Consider the following 22,785-nt stretch of genomic DNA (forward strand, 5'->3'; position numbering starts at 1 on the left):
ATGTCCCCGTCCTCTTCTTCCACAGGACTGTAACCAAGAAGATCCCAGTGCTCCTCAGGATCATCAGGTAGATGGAGAGAAGGTGTCAGGAGATCTCCCCTATGATGTGTAGACGGCTGTGAAGGTCTTGTGTCCAGTCTTGTTTTATCTCACCATCCTGTTAGCTCTTCTCTGATCTTGCACTCGCTTGTCAATGTTTTTTTGTAAATGTGGTGCCCAGAACTGGACACAGTGTTCCAGAAGAGATCTGACCAAGAAGGAGTAGAAGAGAATAATTATTTGACGTGATGTAGACTCTATACTTCTCTTAATACATCACAGAACTTGTGTTGGCAGCGGAGATTACTCATGATTCTCTCCAAGCGTGTGATAACTGAACTTGTTTTTTCAGGAACAATATATGATAAGCTTAATAGATCAGGAATAAATCATTTGTGTGTCTCTATCTGTGCAGCATCTACAGAAGGCTGCTTCAGTCATACACAGACACAGCAGGAAAACAGGAAATACAGTCTTATGCTCTCCCTGTGTAAGAGCCTCTGGAAGTTTTTTTTCAACTTTATAAACAGCATACAAAACTAGCAACTAAACACTCATACAACCAAACTCAACAACTACTTAACCCTGTTAGTCACATTGCGGTTCTGAAGTCCACAAACTTGGCTCTTGATAATGGCTTTGTCATGCCATCAGCTATCATCTTGTCAGACTCGCAATAAACAAACTGGAGTACACCACGTTCTACTAAGTCACGTAAGTGGTGATGTTTTACATCGATGTGCTTAGTCCTTGCAATAATCTTCTTACTGCTGGCTAGATAACTGTTGGTTGAGCTAATAGCTTGCCGAAATCTTCTAAAATTGGTTCAACCAAATTACATAAGCATAAGCAGCAGATATATATTCTGCTTCTGTTGAAGATAATGCGAATGACACATGTTTTCTGCTGGACTTCCAACTAAGAAATTGAATTTTCTCCTAACTTGAACCAGTAACCACTTGTTGACTTTCGATCACTTGAATCTCCAGCCCAATCTGCATCTACATAACCTCTGAGTGTGAGATCTCCTGACGCAAATATCTTAACATTTAACCTTTGAGTTTCTTTAAGATGTTGAAGAATTCTCTTAATTGCATTCCACTCTCTTTGGCGTGGCTTGCTTACACGTCGACAGAATTCCGACTGTGGCTGTGATATCCAGACGAGTAGTGGTTGCTATGTACAGAAGCGCCCCCACTGCTTGTCTGTAACTCTCACCCTTTGGCTTCTGACGTTCCAAACTGGTTTAGGATTGTGGAAATTTTAGAGCTTTGGTTGAGAAGAAAACTCCCATCTTCCTCTCTATGGATTTGGATTCCCAAATATGTCAGTTTTCCAAGGTCCTTAGTCTCAAAGTGCTGGTTGAGAATTTCACCTAGCTTTGCAATTTCTTTTTCATCTTGATGAGACATGATTACATCGTCTACATATAGGAGAAGATTAGAGTTGAGCGATACCGTCCGATACTTCAAAGTATCGTATCGGATGGTATCGGCCGATCTTTAAAAAAAGTATCGGTATCGCCGATTCCGATACCGGAAGTCCCATTCAAGTCTATGGGACTTCCGGTATCGGAATAAGAAAAACCCTAGCCTGCCCTTGTACAGCCTCTCTGGGGTCTGTACGGGCCTTTCGGGGGGCTGTGCCGGCCTGCCAGGGGGTCTGTGCAGGCTCCGGTGGTCTGTGCCGGCCTGCCGGTGGTCTGTGCAGGCTCCGGGGGGCTGTGCCGGCCTGCCGGGGGGCTGTGCCGGCCTGCCGGGGGGCTGTGCCGGCCTGCCGGGGGGCTGTGCCGGCCTGCCGGTGGTCTGTGCAGGCTCCGGGGGTCTGTGCAGGCATCGTCCGATGGGACTACAAGTCCCATCGGGCGATGCCTGCTACCATGACAGTGATTGACACATTAGCCAATGATGGGACAGTAGTAGTCCCATCATCCGGCTAATGTGTTAAATGTAAAAAAAAAAAAAAAATAAAAATTACATGCTACATACATACAACATGCATACTACATACATGCTACATTCATACTACGTACTACATACATGCTACATTCATACTACATGCAACATACATACTACATATATACTACATGCATGCTACATACATACTGCATGCTACATACATACCACATATATACTACATACATACTACATGCATGCTACATGCTACATACATAACACATATATACTACATGCATGCTACATACATACTACATGCTACATACTACATATATACTACATGCATGCTACATACTACATGCTACATACATACTACATATATACTGCATGCTACATACATACTGCATGCTACATGCATGCTACATACATACTACATACATACTACATGCTACATACATACTACATATATACTACATACATACTACATACATACTACATGCATGCTACATGCATGCTACATACATACCACATACATAACACATATATACTACATGCATGCTACATACATACTACATGCTACATACATACCATATACATACTACATGCATGCTACATACATACTACATGCATGCTACATACATACTACATGCTACATACATACTACATATATACTACATGCATGCTACATACATACTACATGCTACATACATACTACATATATACTACATGCATGCTACATACATACTGCATGCTACATGCATGCTACATACATACTACATACATACTACATGCTACATACATACCACATATATACTACATACATACAATACATTCATACAATACATACATAGACATACAGTACATATAACATAGAGTAACATACTTACCAATACTTGTCACATTGTTCCCCGAAGCCATTGTCTTTCCGGAATAAATATTAACATAACAAACCACAAAAATACTCACCCACGATCCGAAGCAGTCCACGAGTGTGTCCCACGACGATCTTGGGTAGAGAACTGCAGCATCAGATGATGCTGCCGTTCTCTACGGGCTGCAGGAATCCAATGACGGAAGGTAGGTATCCTTCCGCACTGTATTCCTCCGCCACTTAAAAAAAAAAAAAGTCCCTAGTCTCACTTTATGCCATTGCTGTGTGGGAAATTCCCACACAGCAATGGCATAAAGTGAGACTAGGGACTTTTTTTTTTTTTAAGTGGCGGAGGAATACAGTGCGGAAGGATACCTACCTTCCGTCATTGGATTCCTGCAGCCCGTAGAGAACGGCAGCATCATCTGATGCTGCAGTTCTCTACCCAAGATCGTCGTGGGACACACTCGTGGACTGCTTCGGATCGTGGGTGAGTATTTTTGTGGTTTGTTATGTTAATATTTATTCCGGAAAGACAATGGCTTCGGGGAACAATGTGACAAGTATTGGTAAGTATGTTACTCTATGTTATATGTACTGTATGTCTATGTATGTATTGTATGAATGTATTGTATGTATGTAGTATATATGTGGTATGTATGTAGCATGTAGTATGTATGTAGTATGTATGTAGCATGCATGTAGCATGCAGTATGTATGTAGCATGCATGTAGTATATATGTAGTATGTATGTAGCATGTAGTATGTATGTAGCATGCATGTAGTATATATGTAGTATGTATGTAGCATGTAGTATGTATGTAGCATGCATGTAGTATATATGTAGTATGTATGTAGCATGCATGTAGTATGTATGTAGCATGCATGTAGTATGTATGTAGCATGTAGTATGTATGTAGCATGCATGTAGTATGTATGTAGCATGTATGTAGTATGTATGTAGCATGTAGTATGTATGTAGCATGCATGTAGTATGTATGTAGTATTTTTTTTTTTTTTTTTTTAACATTTAACACATTAGCCGGATGATGGGACTACTACTGTCCCATCATTGGCTAATGTGTCAATAACTGTCATGGTAGCAGGCATCGCCCGATGGGACTTGTAGTCCCATCGGACGATGCTTGCACAGACCCCCGGACATCAGCACAGCCCCCCGGCAGGCCGGCACAGCCCCCCGGCAGGCCGGTGCAGACCCCCACAGGGTGCACAGACCACCGGCAGGCCGGCACAGCCCCCCGGCAGGCCGGCAGAGACCCCGGGCAGTCCACACAGCCCCCCGGCAGGCCGGCACAGCCCCCCGGCAGGCCGGCAGAGACCCCCGGAAGGCCCGAAATGACGGCGCATCATGATGCGCACACACCGCGCATCATGATGACGTCAGGCCGTCAATCAACTGAACTTCCGATTCCGATGCCGAATTCCGATATTGAAAAAATATCGGAAGTCGGTATCGGAATTCCGATACAGCAAGTATCGGCCGATACCCGATACTTGCGGTATCGGAATGCTCAACACTAGAGAAGATACATCCACTCCTTCGCTACATTTTTCGTATGCAAACATGGATCAGCTTGAGATCTTTTAAATCCTTCATCCATCAAGACTTTGTTCATATTCGAGTTCCAAGCTCTTGCCGACTGCTTAAGTCCATAGAGAGATTTTTGCATTTTTCAAACAAGGTGCTCTTAAACATAATAACATAGTTAGGCCGAAAAAAGCCATGTGTCCATCCAGTTCAGCCTATATGCCATCAGAATAAATCCCCAGATCTACGTCCTTCTAAAGAACCTAATAACTGTAAGATACAATATTGTTACTCTCCAGGAAGACATCCAGGCCTCTCTTGAACCCCTCGACTGAGTTCACCATCACCACCTCCTCAGGCAAGGAATTCTTCACCCTTTTTAATAAACCCCTTGGGTTGGCTCATGTACAACTCTTCTTCAATGTCACCATGTATTTTTTTTTTTTTTTTTTTAAATGTTATGTGGTCAATTTGATTAGCGCTATGGCAATAGAGCACACTGCAATAAGTAGATAGTGAACAGCCTTTTATTAGACCACTACGCGTTTCGGCAGCGGATCGCTGCCTTCCTCAGGTGGATTTATCAATATCACCATGTAGGAAGGCTGTTTTGATGTCAAAATGTCTCACTGTCATCTGTTGAACTGCAGCTACGGACATTAAAGTTCTGAATATGGTTTGCTTCACAACTGCAGAAAATGTAGCATCATGATCTTCACCATACTTTTGCGACCAATCTTGCCTTAAACCAGTGAACGTTACCTTCATATTACAGTCATATTTCTTTTTGAAGACCCACTTACATCCGATAGCTCCTTTTCCTTGTGGTAGCTCAGTAAGCTCCCATATCTGGAGTTGGTGAAGGGACTCCATCTCTTCATTAGCAGCATTTATCCACTTCTGCTTCTCGTGGACAGGCAGTTTTTACATCTGTTGCCATGACTTTAGCTCTGGTTCAGGAAGTGTTCTGATCATATAAGAAAGTCATCTAGCTGGGATACCTTTGTTTGGCCTTTCAGATCTCCTGACTGGAGGTTGACTTGGTTTTTCTGTGTCTTCCTTGGTGGCTTCAGAGCTTATCTTTTCGGCATCTGGGTTTGGTGACTGAGATTCTTGTTCTTGCTTCTCAGGTTGAATATCGGGTGTAACTTCATGGAATTTGAGCTTTACAGAGTTTTCATCAATCACTACATCTCTGCTGATTGTTGCTGTGTTGGTCTCTGGGTGTAGGATTCTGTATCCCTTTTGAGTTTCGCTATAGCCCACCAGGACTCCTTGCTTTGCGTGTGATTCCCACTTGGAACGTTTTTCTTTGGAAACATACACAAATGTTTTGCTTCCAAATATCCTGAGGTGCTTCAGGTTAGGCTTCTCGCAGTCCCATAGCTCATATGGAGTTTTATTTGTGGCTTTACCTGGCACTCTGTTTTGAAGATGGCAAGCTGTCATGATGGCATCTCCTCAATACGTTGTAGGTAGATTCGCATCAAACAACATACTTCTTCCACTTTCACAGAGAGTACGGTTCTTTCTCAATGCAATGCCTTTATGTTCTGAGTTGTATGGAATGGTTGTCTGGAACACGATTCCATCCTTTTTCAAAATGGCTTGCACCTTACCACTTGTATATTCGGTTCCATTTTCGGCATGCACGGCTTTTGGCATTCTTCCAAATTTGTTAAACACTACAGCAAGATATTCTTCAAGTTTCTGTGGAACTTCATCCTTACTGAGAAGCAGGTAGGCGACTGTATATCTGGAGTAGTCATCAATAAATGTGAGAAAATATCTCATCTTGCGAGGAGTTTGAACACTCATTGGACCACATACATCTGTATGTATCAGATCTAGAGGCTGTGCAGATCTAGTGGTGCTTATTTTAGGAAAGGATTTTCTGGACATTTTCCCTGTAAGACAGCTAGTGCACTTCATCATTTGACTACACTGGTTGATTTCAATACCATTTGCAAGATTTGCTAGCTTCCTTACTGCTTCTGGGTTTCTGTGCCAAAAAGACGTCTGTGCCGTACATGGATACAGTTCTTATGCAGATCTTGTCTAGTACTGTACATTCATTCTTTGCATTTTAGCTGATAAAGTTCATGTTGGATTTTTCCTACTGCAAGAGTGTGACCCTTCTTTTAGATGATGCAGCTGTTATCTCTAAAAGTAACTACATTCCCCTTTTGCATGAGCTTCTTTACTGACAGAAGATTGCTTTCAAGGCTGGGAACATAGAGAACATGCTTTTGCCATGATTCAGGTTGGGGTTTGTTTCTTGTTATTCACTCCTCGGCCTGGTCATGCGAGGATTAACTTTCTCTGCCTTGTTTTGGGATCTGTTTGGCTATTTCAGTCTGCTGCTGCCTGCATGCAGCATCAGTTATAGTTCCTGCCCCTGGCTTGAGCGGCTGACCCCGTTACATCCTGATTTGTCCCCTGCCTGTTTACTGAGTTCCCGTGTCTGCCAACTCCTGTTAACTCGCTCATCTTAGTGTTTGTTCCCTGTGCTGTGACCCCTTGGTAACTGACCCGGCTTGATCTTTAACCTGTTTGACTGTCTCATGTCTCTGGCATCTCTGCTCCCGACCATCTCCATCTTCTCTGGCTTGTATCTGACCACATGTAATGCTATTTCCTCTGGTACTGCGTTTCCTGTCCATTAACGATCCGGCTTGTCTAACCACTCTTTCACTACCTAGTGGCACCTGTGCTGCTGCACTGTGGAGCTAGGCTGTGATTGCAACCTTTTTTCCCTCACCAGCACCCACTGGTGGAGATTGCATGCTACTGCACTGCAGCAGCATTTTACCTTTATTGGGATCTTTCTGCTTTGTGCTGAGGAATCTGGACAGTGGAGGTAGCAGTATCCTACTCCTTCTGAAGTCATAGTGACCATTAGCTAAGATGACCTTTTCTGACTTGCTTTCATTAAGGTCAGTGAAGAAATCCTTATTATTTGTCATATTGCTGCTTGCACAAGAATTTATACACCGTATACACTTTGCAGAAGGGCTTGTTCTGACATTAAATGCAGCTTCAGGACATGCAGAATCTTCCTTTACAGCTGTTTTAACCCTTTGATCACTGTTCTGCCTTTTAAGCTAACTCATTCTTGCTTTCCAAATTCTGCAGTCTACTTCATAGAATCATAGAGTTGGAAGGGACCTCCTGGGCCATCTGGTCCAACCCCCTGCTTAAAGCAGGATTCGCTAAATCATCCCAGACAGATGTCTGTCCAGCCTCTGTTTTGAAGGCTTCTATTGAAGGAGAACTCACCATCTCTCATGGCAGCCTGTTCCACTCATTGATCACTCTAACTGTCAAAAAGATTTTTCTAATATCTAATCTGTGTCTCCTACCATTCAGTTTCATCCCATTGCTTCTAGTCTTTCCTTCTGCAAATGAGAACAAAGATGACCCTTCTACAATGTGACAGCCCTTTAGATATTTGTAGACGGCTATTAAGTCTCCTCTCAGTCTTCTCTTCTGCAAGCTAAACATTCCCAAATCCTGCAATCTTTCCTCATAAGACAGGGTTTGCAGACCGGTCACCATTCTGGTCGCTCTTTTCTGAACTTGCTCCAGTTTGTTGATGTCTTTTTTAAAATGTGGTGCCCAAAACTGGACACAATATTCCAGATGAGGTCTTATGAATCCTCCTAACAGTTGCCTTGTCCATTCCATTCTTAGCCATTTTTTCAATAAGGATTGTGTGAGATACTTTGTCAAATGCTTTGCTGAAGTCAAGATATACTATACAGCATTTCCCTGATCCAGCCAATCAATGATTCTGTCATAGAAGGAAATTAAGTTAGTCTGACATGACTTATTAGTTACAAACCCATGCTGACTCTGTTTAATCACTTCATTCTTATCCAGGTACTTACATACATGTTGTTTAATGATTTGTTCAAAGCTCTTTCCTGGTATAGAAGTCAGACTCACCGGCCTATAGTTGCCTGCGTCCACCTTCTTCCCCTTTTTGAAGATAGGAACAACATTTGCTCTTCTCCAGTCTTCTGGGACTTCTCCTGTTCTCCAAGAATTTTCAAAGATTATGGAGAGGGGTTCAAAAATTTCTTCTGCTATCTCCTTTAGTACTCTCGGGTGTAATTCATCTGGACCTGGAGACTTGAATACATTTAGGTTAGCTAAGTGTTTCCTCACTATCTTTCTGTTTATAGATATCCTGGATTCTTCTATTCCCTTAATAGGACAGTGAAGATCAGTTAATATGACATTTCCATTCTGAGAGAAAATAGATGCAAAGTAGGAATTTAAAAGTTCGGCCTCAACATCCTGTTTTACGATTTCATCATTTTCATCCTGTAAAAATCCTACAGCATCTTTGACTTTTCTTTTACTTTTGACATATCCCCAAAATCCTTTATTATTGCTTTTGACGTCTCTTGCAAGCATCAATTCATTGTCAGCGTCAATAATCTGATTTGTGCCCTGCAAGTTCTGCAGACAGCATTATATTCTACTTTAGATATGCCTCCCTCTTTCCATTTTATAAACATTTTTTTCTTCCTTTTTAGCATGTGCTTAAGTTCTGTGTTCCACAATCCTGGTTTCCCTAAATGCTTCCTATTCTTCACTCTTTTCGGAATTGTCAACAATTGTGCTTTGAGAATTTCATTTTTCAAGATTTCCCATCCTTCCTGGACATTTTTGTCCTTAAGGATATCCAGCCATTGGATCCCTCCAATTCTCTCTCTGAATCCCTCAAAATCTGCCTTTCTTAAATCTAACCTTGACGTCTGAGTCTTCACAGGTCTTTCCTCCTCTAGTTATTCAAAATTCTAAAATAGCATGATCGCTACCTCCTAGGGTCCCAGCCGCTTTTACCTCCTCAACCATTTCCTCCCTGTTTTATAAGGATTTGATCCAAGGTAGCAGATCACTTTAAGGTGTCCGGGCTTTTTACAGACAAAACATTCACGAGTTTCTCTTAGATTGCTCTTATAGTTAGGGAAATCCTGTGTCTTTAATGTTGTTTCTGCTCTGGATTCATTACTGCTGCTTACATGCTGTGTCTTTCTCTTGAATTCATCCACAAGTTTGCCTTTAACATACTCTAGTGTCAGCTCATCATCTGGCCGTGCATCTAGTGCAGTCACGAGTGTGTCATAACTCTCTGGAAGACCACTTAATAGAAATGCAGCAGCATTTCTTCTCCAAAACCCCTGAGACGATCCACAATCTCTTGGATGTTTCTTATATAGTCCTGCATATTCTGTCCATCACTTAGCTTATACAAATACAAACAGAGGAAAAAGTGACCCAATATCAGTGCACTATGATATTATATGTGTCAATTGTAAAGACATATATATGTCTGAATATATAAAATAATTAAATAAAGTGCTCACCGAAAAAATGGACACTTGTAAACTACTGGACAATTGGAAAACAAACTACAAAAAAAAACCAAGGAAAAAAAATGATATTCAGTTCATATAATGTAGAAATATTAATTTTTATTAGTATCACAGGTTAAAAAACAATTAAAAATCAATGTCAGATACATTCTCCATGATATCAGTATACTTATATAAGGGCGCAAATGTCCAATTGCACATATAAAAATAAAAGTGATATGGTTGAATACAAAAATGAATAAAAAAGTGTAAAGAATATAAAAAAGTGCATATAAAAAGGTGTACCGTAAAGTCTACAAATTATGTGAGCAACAAGTGTTGGTGAAGTATTAAAAAAAACGGTGTGTGTATTTAGATAAACATTGAGTGAAACCAAATCTAAAGTGAAATGTGCAAAAGACACCACCGGGTATAGGGGGAACCACATACTATAATGTGTGACCATGGAGTACGTAAATACAGAAAAATTATATAGGTATAATAGATGTCAAAAAAGAAACTTACAAGATAAGGACTCCTGGTCTCCTGAACAAACGCCCTCCCCAATGCGCGTTTCGGCACGCTGTCTTCGTCAGGGGGCACTTTTTTATTCATTTTTTAAATTCATTTTTGTATTCATCCATATCACTTTTATTTTTTATGTGGAATTGGACATTTGCGCCCTTATATAAGTATACTGATTTCATGGGGAATGTATCTGACATTGATTTTTAATTGTTTTTTAACCTGTGATACTAATAAAAATTAATATTTCTACATTATATGGACTGAAGATCGTTTTTTTCTTGCCATTTTTTATCACTTAGCTTAGATTGATACAGCTTTATCTTGAGATAAAGCTTATTGCTGAGATTTGATCTTTCATGCACTTTCTGTAACTCATCCCACATCTCTCTTGCAGTTGCACACTTGCATATATGCACAATCTGATTATCATCTACACTGAGCTTTGTGCTTTCTGATCCTTCTCTAGTCAATCATCTGGTAATGGATGAGGCACTTGATCCAGAGTGCACTTCCACGTACCTTCTCTTATGAGCAGCATCTTCCCCTTGAATTTCCAGGACTGGTAGTTCTGATTAGTGAGGCTTGGCACTGACAAATTGACAGGATTGCTGCTAGTGGACATCTTCTCTATTGCTCTGTGCTGCTTTTGCTTTGGGCTATAGTTGCTGTGTTACTCTGGGGTTCTATGTCACTCTGGGCCCATAACCTGTTGGCGGAGATTACTCACGATTCTCTCCAAGCATGTGACAACAGAACTTGTTTATTCAGGAACAATATATGATAAGCTTAATAGAAAAGGGATAAATCATTTGTGTATCTCTATCTGTGCAGCATCTACAACAGGCTGCTTCTCTCATACTCAGACTCAGCAGGAAAACATGAAGTACAGTCACATGCTATTCCTGTGTGAGCCTCTGGGAGATTTTTTTAAACTCTACAGTATAAACAGCATACAAATTTAGCAGTTAAACACTAATAGACAGGAATGGAGTTATTGCACCAAACCTATCCCAACAACTTGTGTAATGAGAACGGTGGAGATGGCAGGATTAGAACTGTTCATAGATGTAACTCTCCATCTGTCTGTGACTTTTACAATATTTGTTTCAGGGTGAAGTTCTGACCCATATTAATACTACAGAGACATATGTGAGGGGTGATGAGTGGTGTAAAGAGGAGATTCCCACATATGACTACCCAGGTGAGTAGTAACCACTGAATGCAGAGAAGTCACAGATTCCTCTCAGTCACCGGCTGTGGCTGCTTTATCGGTGGTGTAGTCCGGCCGTATTACCATGATCACCATTTGCCTCTAGACCACAACATTCTCCTCCACCCAAAACTGTTCAAATGACTTTGGGCATTGAAAGCCCTTTTCTATAGAACTTACAACCTGGAGGATCCACCTACCCCCTGGGATTAGGAGATGTTGTTTCCTGCCCAGATCTGTAAACTATAAAGCCAAATGACAGCGTACGTAGAATGTGCTGACAAGATAGAAAATCACTTGAAGAAAAATCGTATGCTGGGCCTGTAAGAGAAAGTGGAGGGTAATGATGCTGTTGGCTTCCTAGAATCCTGAGATCTAATTTCAGGGCTGAAATCTCATATCCCAAGATCTTGATACCGAGATCTCCATCTGTGCATGCGCCGCCCCCCGGCAACCATGTTCACAGTCCTCCACACTGGAGGAAACCAAGGACATGCGGGGGGTCCGGCCTTTCAAGAAATGTCGGCGGACACCCCGGGCAGCAGCAGCGGAGGCAGCCATTGTGGGCAGCAGCGGAAGCCCCGGGCAACAGTGCCAGGCACCCCAGCAGCACAAAACACTCGCAGCGGTGCACTGCACATCGGACACCCCCCCATCCCACCCTGTGGCCTGCAGCATCACCCCACCCCTGCTTCCTCCAGCAACTACCCTGGGACCCCGCTTCACCACAGCAATAAGACGCATGGATTATAAGAAGCACCACAATTTTAATTAAAACAAATTTTTTCCTATTTTTCTCCTCAACATTTGGGGTGCATTTTATAATCCAAAAATACGGTAACATTTTTTTTATTCTAGTTCTTTTTGTACAGGTTCATTTTGTATGGCAGTTTGTTGATGGTGGGATCGGCCTGCCTCACTTACGTGAGTCTGCAACTACCTGGTAGCCTTTAAAATAAGGTCTCCATTACCTCTGCCAAATGCCTGAGATCTAAATTTAAGACGCATCAGCTCTGCACGATTATAAAAAGTTCTCTATGAATATCTAATCTTTCTTCTTGAAACTCATCTGACAGAAAATATTGGCCCTTACGATAGTTTAGATTGCCAAGAGCCACCGAGCCCCATACTCTAATTACCCAGAGAGTGTTCACCAGGATAATAGGAAACAAATGGACCTTACAAATTATTCTCCAATGTCTCCTGAATCCAACAATCCCCTATATATGGTTGTACACTACTCTCTGGGCACATGGTAGGGTTAAGAAAGGAAGGAGCACCATTTAGCTATTCGTACACAGATCTTGATGGAATACTTTGCAGACACGATGTATTGGGAGCACTGTTAGTGATCACCTGTCAGATGAAAAGATGGCCACCACGAGAAGGCTTGGCTCTATCTACTCTATTTTCCAGATCCCAGTGATTGCCTTGCTCATCATCCTTTAACCCCTCTTCATGGATCTGGACTTACAGAGACCCCTAGGCTTGGGCCATGGTGTTACCTGCTATTCTGTGGGGTGAGATGGCAAGAAGAATAGTCAGGTAGTTGGTCATAACCAGGAGGGCAGAGAAAGTACAAAATCAGAAGACATAAGTGTAGTCAGTAAGCGGGCTGGGATTACACCAGGAAACAAATACACCAGCTGAGCACAGAGGACTGAACCAGAGGAGAACAAGGCTGTATCTGGCAGATTCCGGGAATAGGCTTCAAGCTTTAGTAGGGTTTGGTGCTTTCTAATTGGCTTAAGCAGGTAGCAGATTGCTACCAGATTGCTGGACAGCACACAAACCCATACTGCCAGGCTGGGTGAAACTACTGGTCTCAGGCACCCTAATCATAGCGGCTGGACAGAGCCAGCGCCACCCAGAGCTTCTGGTTTTGACGTCTCTTCTATTACCAGCAACGCCTGCACAATAAATAAGGCGCTGCTTGGTGATGGAATCAAACATCGCAGGAGCAGATTCCAGTGGAGAGGGGACACACCATCTGCAGATGCCCTAATATAACACAATTACAGGAAACTAAAGCAGTAGAAATCCCCATAAAGTGGCTCCATTATGGAAATTATAACCCTCAGTGAATTATTCTATGGGAGTAGTGACACTTTACGGAAATTTGCTCACATTGGATGTTGCAACATGAAAATTGCAATTTGCCATTTTATTACCCAACACATAATGCCCAGATTGTGCTCCAGGAGACACACACCGTAAATTAAGTGGATTCTTCTCACTATAGTAATGCCACATATATGGATGCTAAATATGGTTTGGGCGCACTACAAGGCTCAGAAGAGAGTGGATATTTGACTTTGGGAGAGCGGATATTGCTGGATCGGTTTATGGAAGCCATGTTGCTTTTCAAGAGCTTTTGAGCCACAAATATTGTGGAAACCTTTTGGTTTTCCTCTGTCTGATGATGGACCTTAGTGGTGTCTTGTGTTTCCGTGAGATGAGTAGACGTTTTATTGGTATAATTTTCGCCTATATAACATTGTTTGGTGGCTTTTTATTCCATGTTTGGGAGGCAGAATGAACAAACCATTGAACACCATGATGCGCTGGTTCATGCTATGAGGCTTTCGATTAGACTGTGAACTGTCATTGTCTTGGTGAATAATTTAATATTTTTAAAAAGCTTGTATCTTTTATGGACAACTTAGGCCTCTTTCACACTTCAGTTTTTTGCATCAGTTATAATCCGCCAAAAAGGCGGACAAGCGGATCCATTCTCAACTGATGTGAACGGATGGCACAGGATCCGTTTTCAGACGGATCCTGAAAATGAAGAAATTTAAAGGAATCGCTGGCCGGGGGGGGGGGGGGGGGAGAGAGAGAGAGAGAGAGAGAGAGAATTTTTTTTTTTTTATTTTGTCCGGCACCCAGAAAGAATTTCGGGTTAAATGAGTGTCTGGAGGATCCGCCAGAGAAAAAAACGTTACAAGCTCCGTTTTGAAATCTTTGAGGATGGTGACGGACAGCAACTTTTGGCGGATCCTCACAAAAGACGGATGAAACGGATAGCAATCCGTCACAATCCGCCATTAATGCAAGTCAATGGGAAAAAAACGGATCCTCAAAAAAAAATTGAGGATCCGTTTTTTTTAAAAACCTGGCGGATTGTGACTGATTGTAAAAAACGGAAGTGTGAAAGAGGCCTTAAGTAGAAATGTCCAAAAGTATAAAATTTGAGGATATTTTATTCAAAATTATTAATTGGTTTTATTTTTAGCAGATGACTGCACCAGGAGGTCAGAGGGAACGCTGACATCTTCTATTTTTAAATGTGATTATCTTGAGATCTCACAGGATCCAATTGAAGTTAATGCCATTACTCCAGATATACCATCATCCCTTCATAGCCAAGATCTGTCATCTGATCCTATGAAACAGGTCCCATCTTTAGGCTCATTACCAACTACTAAGGAAAATCAAAGTCACGATATAAGCATTGAAAAATTAATTGATTCTAAAGGAAAGGAGCCATTTTCATATTCAGAATATGGAAATAGTTATCTTGAAAAGACTTTTCTTAAACATGAAAAAATTCACATAACAGAGAATAGATTTTCCTGTTCAGAATGTAGGAAATGTTTTACTCAGAATTCACATCTTGTTACACATGAGAGAATTCACACAGCAGAGAAGCCATATTCATGTTCAGAATGTGGGAAAGGTTTTAGCCAGAAATCAAATTGTGTTAAGCACCAGAGAACTCACACAGGGGAGAAACCTTTTTCCTGTTCAGAATGTGGGAAATGCTTTTCTCAGAATTCATATCTTGTTACACATAAGAGAATTCATACAGGAATGAAGCCATATTCATGTTCAGAATGTGGGAAATGTTTTAGGCAGAAATCAGATTTGGTTAGGCACCACAGAACTCACACAGGGGAGAAGCCTTTTTCCTGTTCAGAATGTGGGAAATGTTTTAGCAGTAAATCAGATTGTGTTAATCACCAGAGAACTCACACAGGGGAGAAGCCATTTTCCTGTTCAGAATGTGGGAAATGTTTTAGCAATAAATCAGATTGTGTTAATCACCAGAGAACTCACACGGGGGAGAAGCCTTTTTCCTGTTCAGAATGTGGGAAATGTTTTAGCAATAAATCAGATTGTGTTAAGCACCAAAGAACTCACACAGGGGAGAAACGTTTTTCATGTTCAGAATGTGGGAAATGTTTTAACCAGAAATGTCATCTTGTTAGTCACCAGAGAACTCACACAGGGGAGAAGCCTTTTCCCTGTTCAGAATGTGGGAAATGTTTTAATCAGAAATCAGATTTGGTTACTCACCATAGAACTCATACAGAGGAGAAGCCTTTTGCCTGTTCTGAATGTGGGAAATGTTTTAATCAGAAATCAGGTTTAGTTCATCACCATAGAACTCACACAGGGGAGAAGCCTTTTTCCTGCTCAGAATGTGGGAAATGTTTTAACTGTAAATCATATTTGTTTAAGCACCAAAGAACTCACACAGGGGAGAAGCCTTTTTCCTGTTCAGAATGTGGGAAATGTTTTGTGAAGAAATCATCTCTTCTTAGTCACCAAAAAACTCACACAGGGGAGAATCCTGTATCATATTCTTAATGTGGGAAATGTTTTCTACCGAAATCAACTCCTAAAAAATATCAGGGAAGTCATACGGGGAGAAGCTTTTTTCATGTTCAAAATGTTGGAAATATTTTAACTCAAAATTGTATCTTCTTAAAGGTTTTGACCACTACTAGGACAACCCCTTGTTATTCCTCATGTTTGGCCATGTTACAATAAAAACACTCATTGTGCGAGAATGATCAGTACTAAATATATTGAACAGCCATGTCGGGCTGAGCTGCCATCTTGGAAAAACATTCGCTAACTAACTTTGCAGCTAATGAGATGACCTTATGGGAGCTCTAGCCAGAATGGAGACATAAAATGACATCAGAGCCATTAGCAGGTATGGTTGGCATACACAAAAGTTAATAGGAGTAGCTGCAGGGCATTGTGAGAGTAAATAATGGTGTCATACTGTAGTAAGTAGTGTCTGTGATGAGGACAATACAGTAGTCAATATGTGAAGAGTTATGTGAGTAAGGACATTAGATAAAAGGGACATGGGGATTTGTTGATTGTAACGGAGTTTGGTGAAATACTCCAAAATATTGTCATTTTGTGTTATCACTTTCTTTAGTATTCTAGAATACATGTCTTCCCTGCAGTATGAGGTTATCATGTATACACCTTTTGCCGCTCTATGTAGTTTGTTTGTCTAACCATATATATATATATATATATATATACACTCACTGGCCACTTTATTAGGTACACCATGCTAGTAACGGGTTGGACCCCCTTTTGCCTTCAGAACTGCCTCAATTCTTCGTGGCAGAGATTCAACAAGGTGCTGGAAGCATTCCTCAGAGATTTTGGACCATATTGACATGATGGCATCACACAGTTGGCGCAGATTTGTCGGCTGCACATCCCTGATGCGAATCTCCCGTTCCACCACATCCCAAAGATGCTCTATTGGATTGAGATCTGGTGACTGAGGAGGCCATTTGAGTACAGTGAACTCATTGTCATGTTCAAGAAACCAATCTGAGATGATTCGAGCTTTATGACATGGCGCATTATCCTGCTGAAAGTAGCCATCAGATGTTGGGTACATTGTGGTCATAAAGGGATGGACATGGTCAGCAACAATACTCAGGTAGGCTGTGGCATTGCAACGATGCTCAATTGGTACCAAGGGGCCCAAAGAGTGCCAAGAAAAAATTCCCCACACCATGACACCACCACCACCAGCCTGAACCGTTGATACAAGGCAGGATGGATCCATGCTTTCATGTTGTTTACGCCAAATTCTGACCCTACCATCCGAATGTCGCAGCAGAAATCGAGACTCATCAGACCAGGCAACGTTTTTCCAATCTTCTACTGTCCAATTTCGATGAGCTTGTGCAAATTGTAGCCTCAGTTTCCTGTTCTTAGCTGAGAGGAGTGGTACCCGGTGTGGTCTTCTGCTGCTGTAGCCCATCTGCCTCAAAGTTCGACGCACTGTGCGTTCAGAGATGCTCTTCTGCCTACCTTGGTTGTAACGGCTGGCAATTTGAGTCACTGTTGCCTTTCTATCAGCTCAAACCAGTCTGCCCATTCTCCTCTGACCTCTGGCATCAACAAGGCATTTCCGGCCACAGAACTGCCGCTCACTGGATTTTTTTTCTTTTTCGGACCATTCTCTGTAAACCCTAGAGATGGTTGTGCGTGAAAATCCCAGTAGATCAGCAGTTTCTGAAATACTCAGACCAGCCCTTCTGGCACCAACAATCATGCCACGTTCAAAGGCACTCAAATCACCTTTCTTCCCCATACTGATGCTCGGTTTGAACTGCAGGAGATTGTCTTGACCATGTCTACATGCCTAAATGCACTGAGTTGCCGCCATGTGATTGGCAGATTAGAAATTAAGTCTAAACACACAGTTGGACAGGTGTACCTAATAAAGTGGCCAGTGAGTGTATATATATATATATATATAAAAAGCCCAAATGAGGTCCTCCATATATTCAGAAGTAGAAATCAACAACATAGCCTACAAGCGTTACTCCCATAAACAGAATGTCAGTATGAAATAAATATTTATTTCAACAAAACACATAAAAAAATGTAAAAAGAAGAGATTATGCATAGAAAAATCATCAGGTATGTATATAAAACGTATCTAAATCTGTCCCAAAGTATAGTTTAGATAAATCCTTTACATATATATAATTGTAAGTGGAAAGACCATATGGAAGAAGTATAACAATTACAGTGTCTCGCGAAAGTATTCAGCTCCCTGGAACTTTTCAACCTTTTCCCACATATCATGCTTCAAACATAAAGATACCAAATGTAAATTTTTGGTGGAGAATCAACAACAAGTGGGACACAATTGTGAAGTTGACCGAAATTTATTGGTTATTTTAAATTTTTGTGGAAATTCAAAAACTGTAAAGTGGGACGTGCAAAATTATTTGGCCCCTTTACTTTCAGTGCAGCAAACTCACTTCAGAAGTTCATTGTGGATCTCTGAATGATCCAATGTTGTCCTAAAAGACTAATGATGATAAATATAATCCACCTGTGTGTAATCAAGTCTCCGTATAAATGCACCTGCTCTGTGATAGTCTCACGATTCTGTTTGAAGCACAGAGAGCATCATGAAGACCATGGAACACAACAGGCAGGTCTGTGATACTGTTGTGGAGAAGTTTACAGCTGGATTTGGATACAAAATGATTTCCAAAACTTTAAACATCCCAAGGAGCACATATTGAAATGGAAGGAGTATCATACCACTGCAAATCTACCAAGACCCAGCGGTCCCTCTAAACTTTCATCTCAAACAAGGAGAAGACTGATCACAGATGCAGCCAAGAGGCCCATGATCACTCTGGATGAACTGCAGAGATCTACAGCTGAGGTGGGACAGTCTGTCCATAGGACAACAATCAGTCGTACACTGCACAAATCTGGCCTTTATGGAAGAGTGGCAAGAAGAAAGCCATTTCTCAAAGATATCCATAAAAAGTGTCATTTAAAGTTTGCAACAAGCCACCTGGGAGACACACCAAACATGTGGAAGAAGGTGCTCTGGTCAGATGAAACCAAAATCGAACTTTTTGGCAACAATGCCAAACGATATGTTTGGTGTAAAGGCAACACAGCTCATCACCCTGAACACACCATCCCCACTGTCAAACATGGTGGTGGCAGCATCATGGTTTTGGCCTGCTTTTCTTTAGCAGGGACAGGGAAGCTGGTTAAAATTGATGGGAACATGGATGGAGCCTAACTACAGGACCATTCTTGAAGAAAACCTGTTGGAGTCTCCAAAAGATCTGAGACTGGGACGGAGATTTGTCTTCCAACAAGACAATGATTGCAAACATAAAGCAAAATATACAATGGAATGGTTCACAAATAAACATATCCAGACAGGTGTTAGAATGGTCAAGTCAAAGTCCAGACGTGAATCCAATCGAGAATCTGTGGAAAGAGCTGAAAACTGCTTGCTGTTCACAAACGATCTCCATCCAACCTCATTGAGCTCGAGCTGTTTGCCAAGGAAGAATGGGCAAGAATTTCAGTCTCTCGATGTACAAAACTGATAGAGACATACCCCAAGCGACTTGCAGCTGTAATCACAGCAAAAGGTGGCGCAGCAAAGTATTAAGTTATAGGGGCCGAATAATATTGCATGCCCCACTTTTCAGTTTTTGTATTTCCACAAACATTTAAAATAACCAATAAATTTCATTCACAACAAAATGGGGTTTCTGAGGAAGCATTACAAGCGAAACGTGCTTAAAAGAGCGCCTCTGGGTAATGTAATCATCTTTATAGACCTGTCTTGACTGTGTATGCCTCTTTGGTATGTGGACATTGTGGGGTTTGCCACGTTCTCCTGCTTCTTGATTTATGCACTAGCAATGAAGACTCTATGTGAAGCAGTGACCGGGTCACAATACTATTTTGTCTTCACACACTCACTCCCTGTGATTGTGTGGATGTGTCTGGCCTAAGAGAGACAATCAGCAAGTGAGTTATAAATTAGTTATAAATATAATATATATGATCAAATATATTTTAGTTCCCCCTTCTTTCTCTCCAATAAGAAGATTCTTGCCAGTAGAATCAGTACGGATGAGCACCTACTGTGCTCTCTCCCTGGCCACAATTCCCCATCTTCCATACTCACCCTTTCCCCCTAGCCATCTTTTGCCATCTAGATATATACTGTATATCTACCATCCGACTATAGTGATAAACTATCTGCAGATTAATTATATACTGTGACGGACTCAGTTTCTGCTGAGCCCATTTTTTGAGTGGACCCTCTGGGTCTTGGTACCCACCCACCGAGGGCGAGCTTACCTTATGAGAATCCACCACACAGGGAGTGTCAGGGGCAAGACCAAGGGGGTGAGCCACCACGACTGCTGGGACCAGACGGACGGCTCAGGGGGACACTATGGGAGTGTCTGACGACCAGGGACAAGCAGGAAACAAGACAAGACAAGAGGTAAGTGCAAGGTATCTTCATTAAGATCTTCAGGATCACATTCAGTGCAAATGTGAAAACAAGCAAAACGTGCAAGGTGCGCGCGTGGGCACGCCAAGGTCTATAGCATAGTACGTGCCAGGTGGCACGCCTAGGTACAGGTAAAGGCACAATGGCATTGGACTCCGGACCGCTGGCAACGATCGACATGATCAAGGCATCAGGCTGCGGAGAACTGCTCCGGACATCAGGCCGCAGTCATCCAGCTTATGATCTCTGGCAGCCATCGGCAGGTTCCGGGCATCCGGCAGGCAAACCAGGGTTCAGGCAAGGAGGCACGACAGATATCCAGGCATGGTGCATGTTAGGGAACACGCCAAGGTCCAAGGCAAGGTGCATGTGTAGGGGACACACCAGGGTTCAAGGCAAGGTGCGTGTGTAGGGGACACGCCAGGGTTCAAAGTGAGGTGCAAAGCAAGGTGCGTGTGTAGGGGACACGCCAGGGTTCACAAAACGAGACAGGGTGCGTGTGTAGAGACACGCCAAAGCACAAGGTACAAGACAGTGCGTGTGTAGAGACACGCCAAAGCACAAGGTACAAGACAGAGTGCGTGTGTAGAGTCACTCCAAGGTCAGGGTTCAAGGCAGAGTCCTGCGCGTGCAGAGGGCACGCCAGGGTTAGGGTTCAAGGCAGGGTGCGTGCTAGGAGCCACGCCAGAGTTCAGGGCAGGACACGTGCAAGGAGCCACGCAGGAGGCACGCCTCACTGGCCAGTGCACACGGCTGTACTCAAACACGAGGCACTTAGCACGGCACAGGAGACAGCCAAGGGGAACCCACGCCGGGGTTCAAAACAAGGACAAGGCAAGAAACAAGGCAAGACAAGGTACGGAACACGGAGCGGAACATAGGCACAGACAGAGCCAGGACAGAGCGAGCGGAGCGTAGGCCGAAGCCCAAGAGAGCACCATAGGACAGAGTACGGAAAACCAGGCAGAAAGAAGAAACATGAGAAGTACTACAAGGCTCAGAATAGCAAAGGCCAGACATAGCGAAACAGGCAAGGCAGAGAACAGAGGAAGGACTACAAGTCAAAGAATAGCTAAGGCGAGACATAGCAAAACAGACTAAGACAGAGAACAGCGGAAGTACTACAAAGCAAAGCAAAGCAAGGACAAACATGGCACGAGAGACAACACAAGACATGGCACGAGACAAGAGGCAGAGTACGAGCACGGAGCGTGTGCAGAGATGCACGACAGGGCAGAGTGCACGGGCACAGAATAGAGGGAGCGACCCAGCAGACCAAGCAGCCATGCAGGGAAGCAACACAATACTCAGGCCCTGAGCATAGGAAGGAGCGGTCTGATATAGGGCATAGCACCTCCACTTCCGAGTCAGGACCAGGGAAGTACTTCCAGTTCAGGTCCTCCAGGATCACAGGGAGCAGTCACATGATCAGGATTCCAGACAAGCAGGAATGATTGCAGAACCAGCGCTGAAACCTAGGCAGGTCACATGATCAGAATTCCAGACATGCAGAGATGATTGCAGATCCAGCCTCTGCTGGAACATAGGAAGGACACATGATCAGGGGTTCTAGACATGACGAGACGATCACAGAAGGCAGAGCAGAAATGCAGGCATCCCGCAGCTCAACAGACATGAGGTGAGTGTGCACACTGCTCTAGAGAACATATAGGATAGCAGACATGAGATGCGCGTGCACACCGCTCCAGGGGTCATGAGGCAAAACAGACATGGCGGACATGACATATACTATATTGGTCTGTTGTTCCTGGAGGATAGCTTCTGCTCCACTAGATACCATTGATAAGATACATGGTGCTTCACGTCCAGTATTTATGGTGAATAACATATATTATTATCGGCAGTTGTTCCTTGAGATCAGTAGATTTAACATATGTCAAACTAAAAAGCGGGTCTGTAATATCCCAAAATTTCCCAGGTTCTGGTTACAATCGATATATTTCTACCTAATTAAAACCAAGTCAGATATATATTGAGCTCCTCACGCAGGGAAGTTTGAGCTTAGAATTATTTTCATTTAAACAATTAGAATAAAATATACATAAAATTAACATGGTTAAAAATATTCATACATTTAAATAGCTACAAAAATACACATCAGTACATAAGAAATTATTCAAACATTTATTCTGGACCTCATAATTTTGAGCCTGGTATCTTACCTCTCTGGTTATCTGTCCATGACCCTGGTCTATCCCAAGGAATCCATATGAAGAAATAAATGCATGTATGCGTCCCC

The 22,785-nt window shown here is 42.4% G+C and overlaps 1 protein-coding gene across 1 annotated transcript; it reads left to right on the plus strand.

Moving 5' to 3' along the window:
• Nucleotides 1-11,075: 11,075 nt before the first annotated feature.
• LOC141060216 (uncharacterized) lies at nt 11,076-16,254 on the plus strand. Its single transcript, XM_073556456.1, has 2 exons — nt 11,076-11,449; nt 14,697-16,254. The coding sequence occupies exon 2, from the start codon at nt 14,846-14,848 to the stop codon at nt 16,049-16,051; it is 1,206 nt and encodes a 401-aa protein (XP_073412557.1). The 5' UTR covers nt 11,076-11,449; nt 14,697-14,845; the 3' UTR covers nt 16,052-16,254.
• Nucleotides 16,255-22,785: the final 6,531 nt, after the last annotated feature.

Source organism: Dendrobates tinctorius, unplaced genomic scaffold (assembly GCF_039654945.1).
Source record: "Dendrobates tinctorius isolate UK_male_01 unplaced genomic scaffold, ASM3965494v1 ptg000233l, whole genome shotgun sequence".
NCBI classification, from domain to species: domain Eukaryota; kingdom Metazoa; phylum Chordata; class Amphibia; order Anura; family Dendrobatidae; genus Dendrobates; species Dendrobates tinctorius.

Excerpts from the sequence above, each read along its gene's own strand:
- LOC141060216 (XM_073556456.1), top strand. The coding sequence starts at position 14,846 with ATGAAACAGGTCCCATCTTTAGGCTCATTACCAACTACTAAGGAAAAT.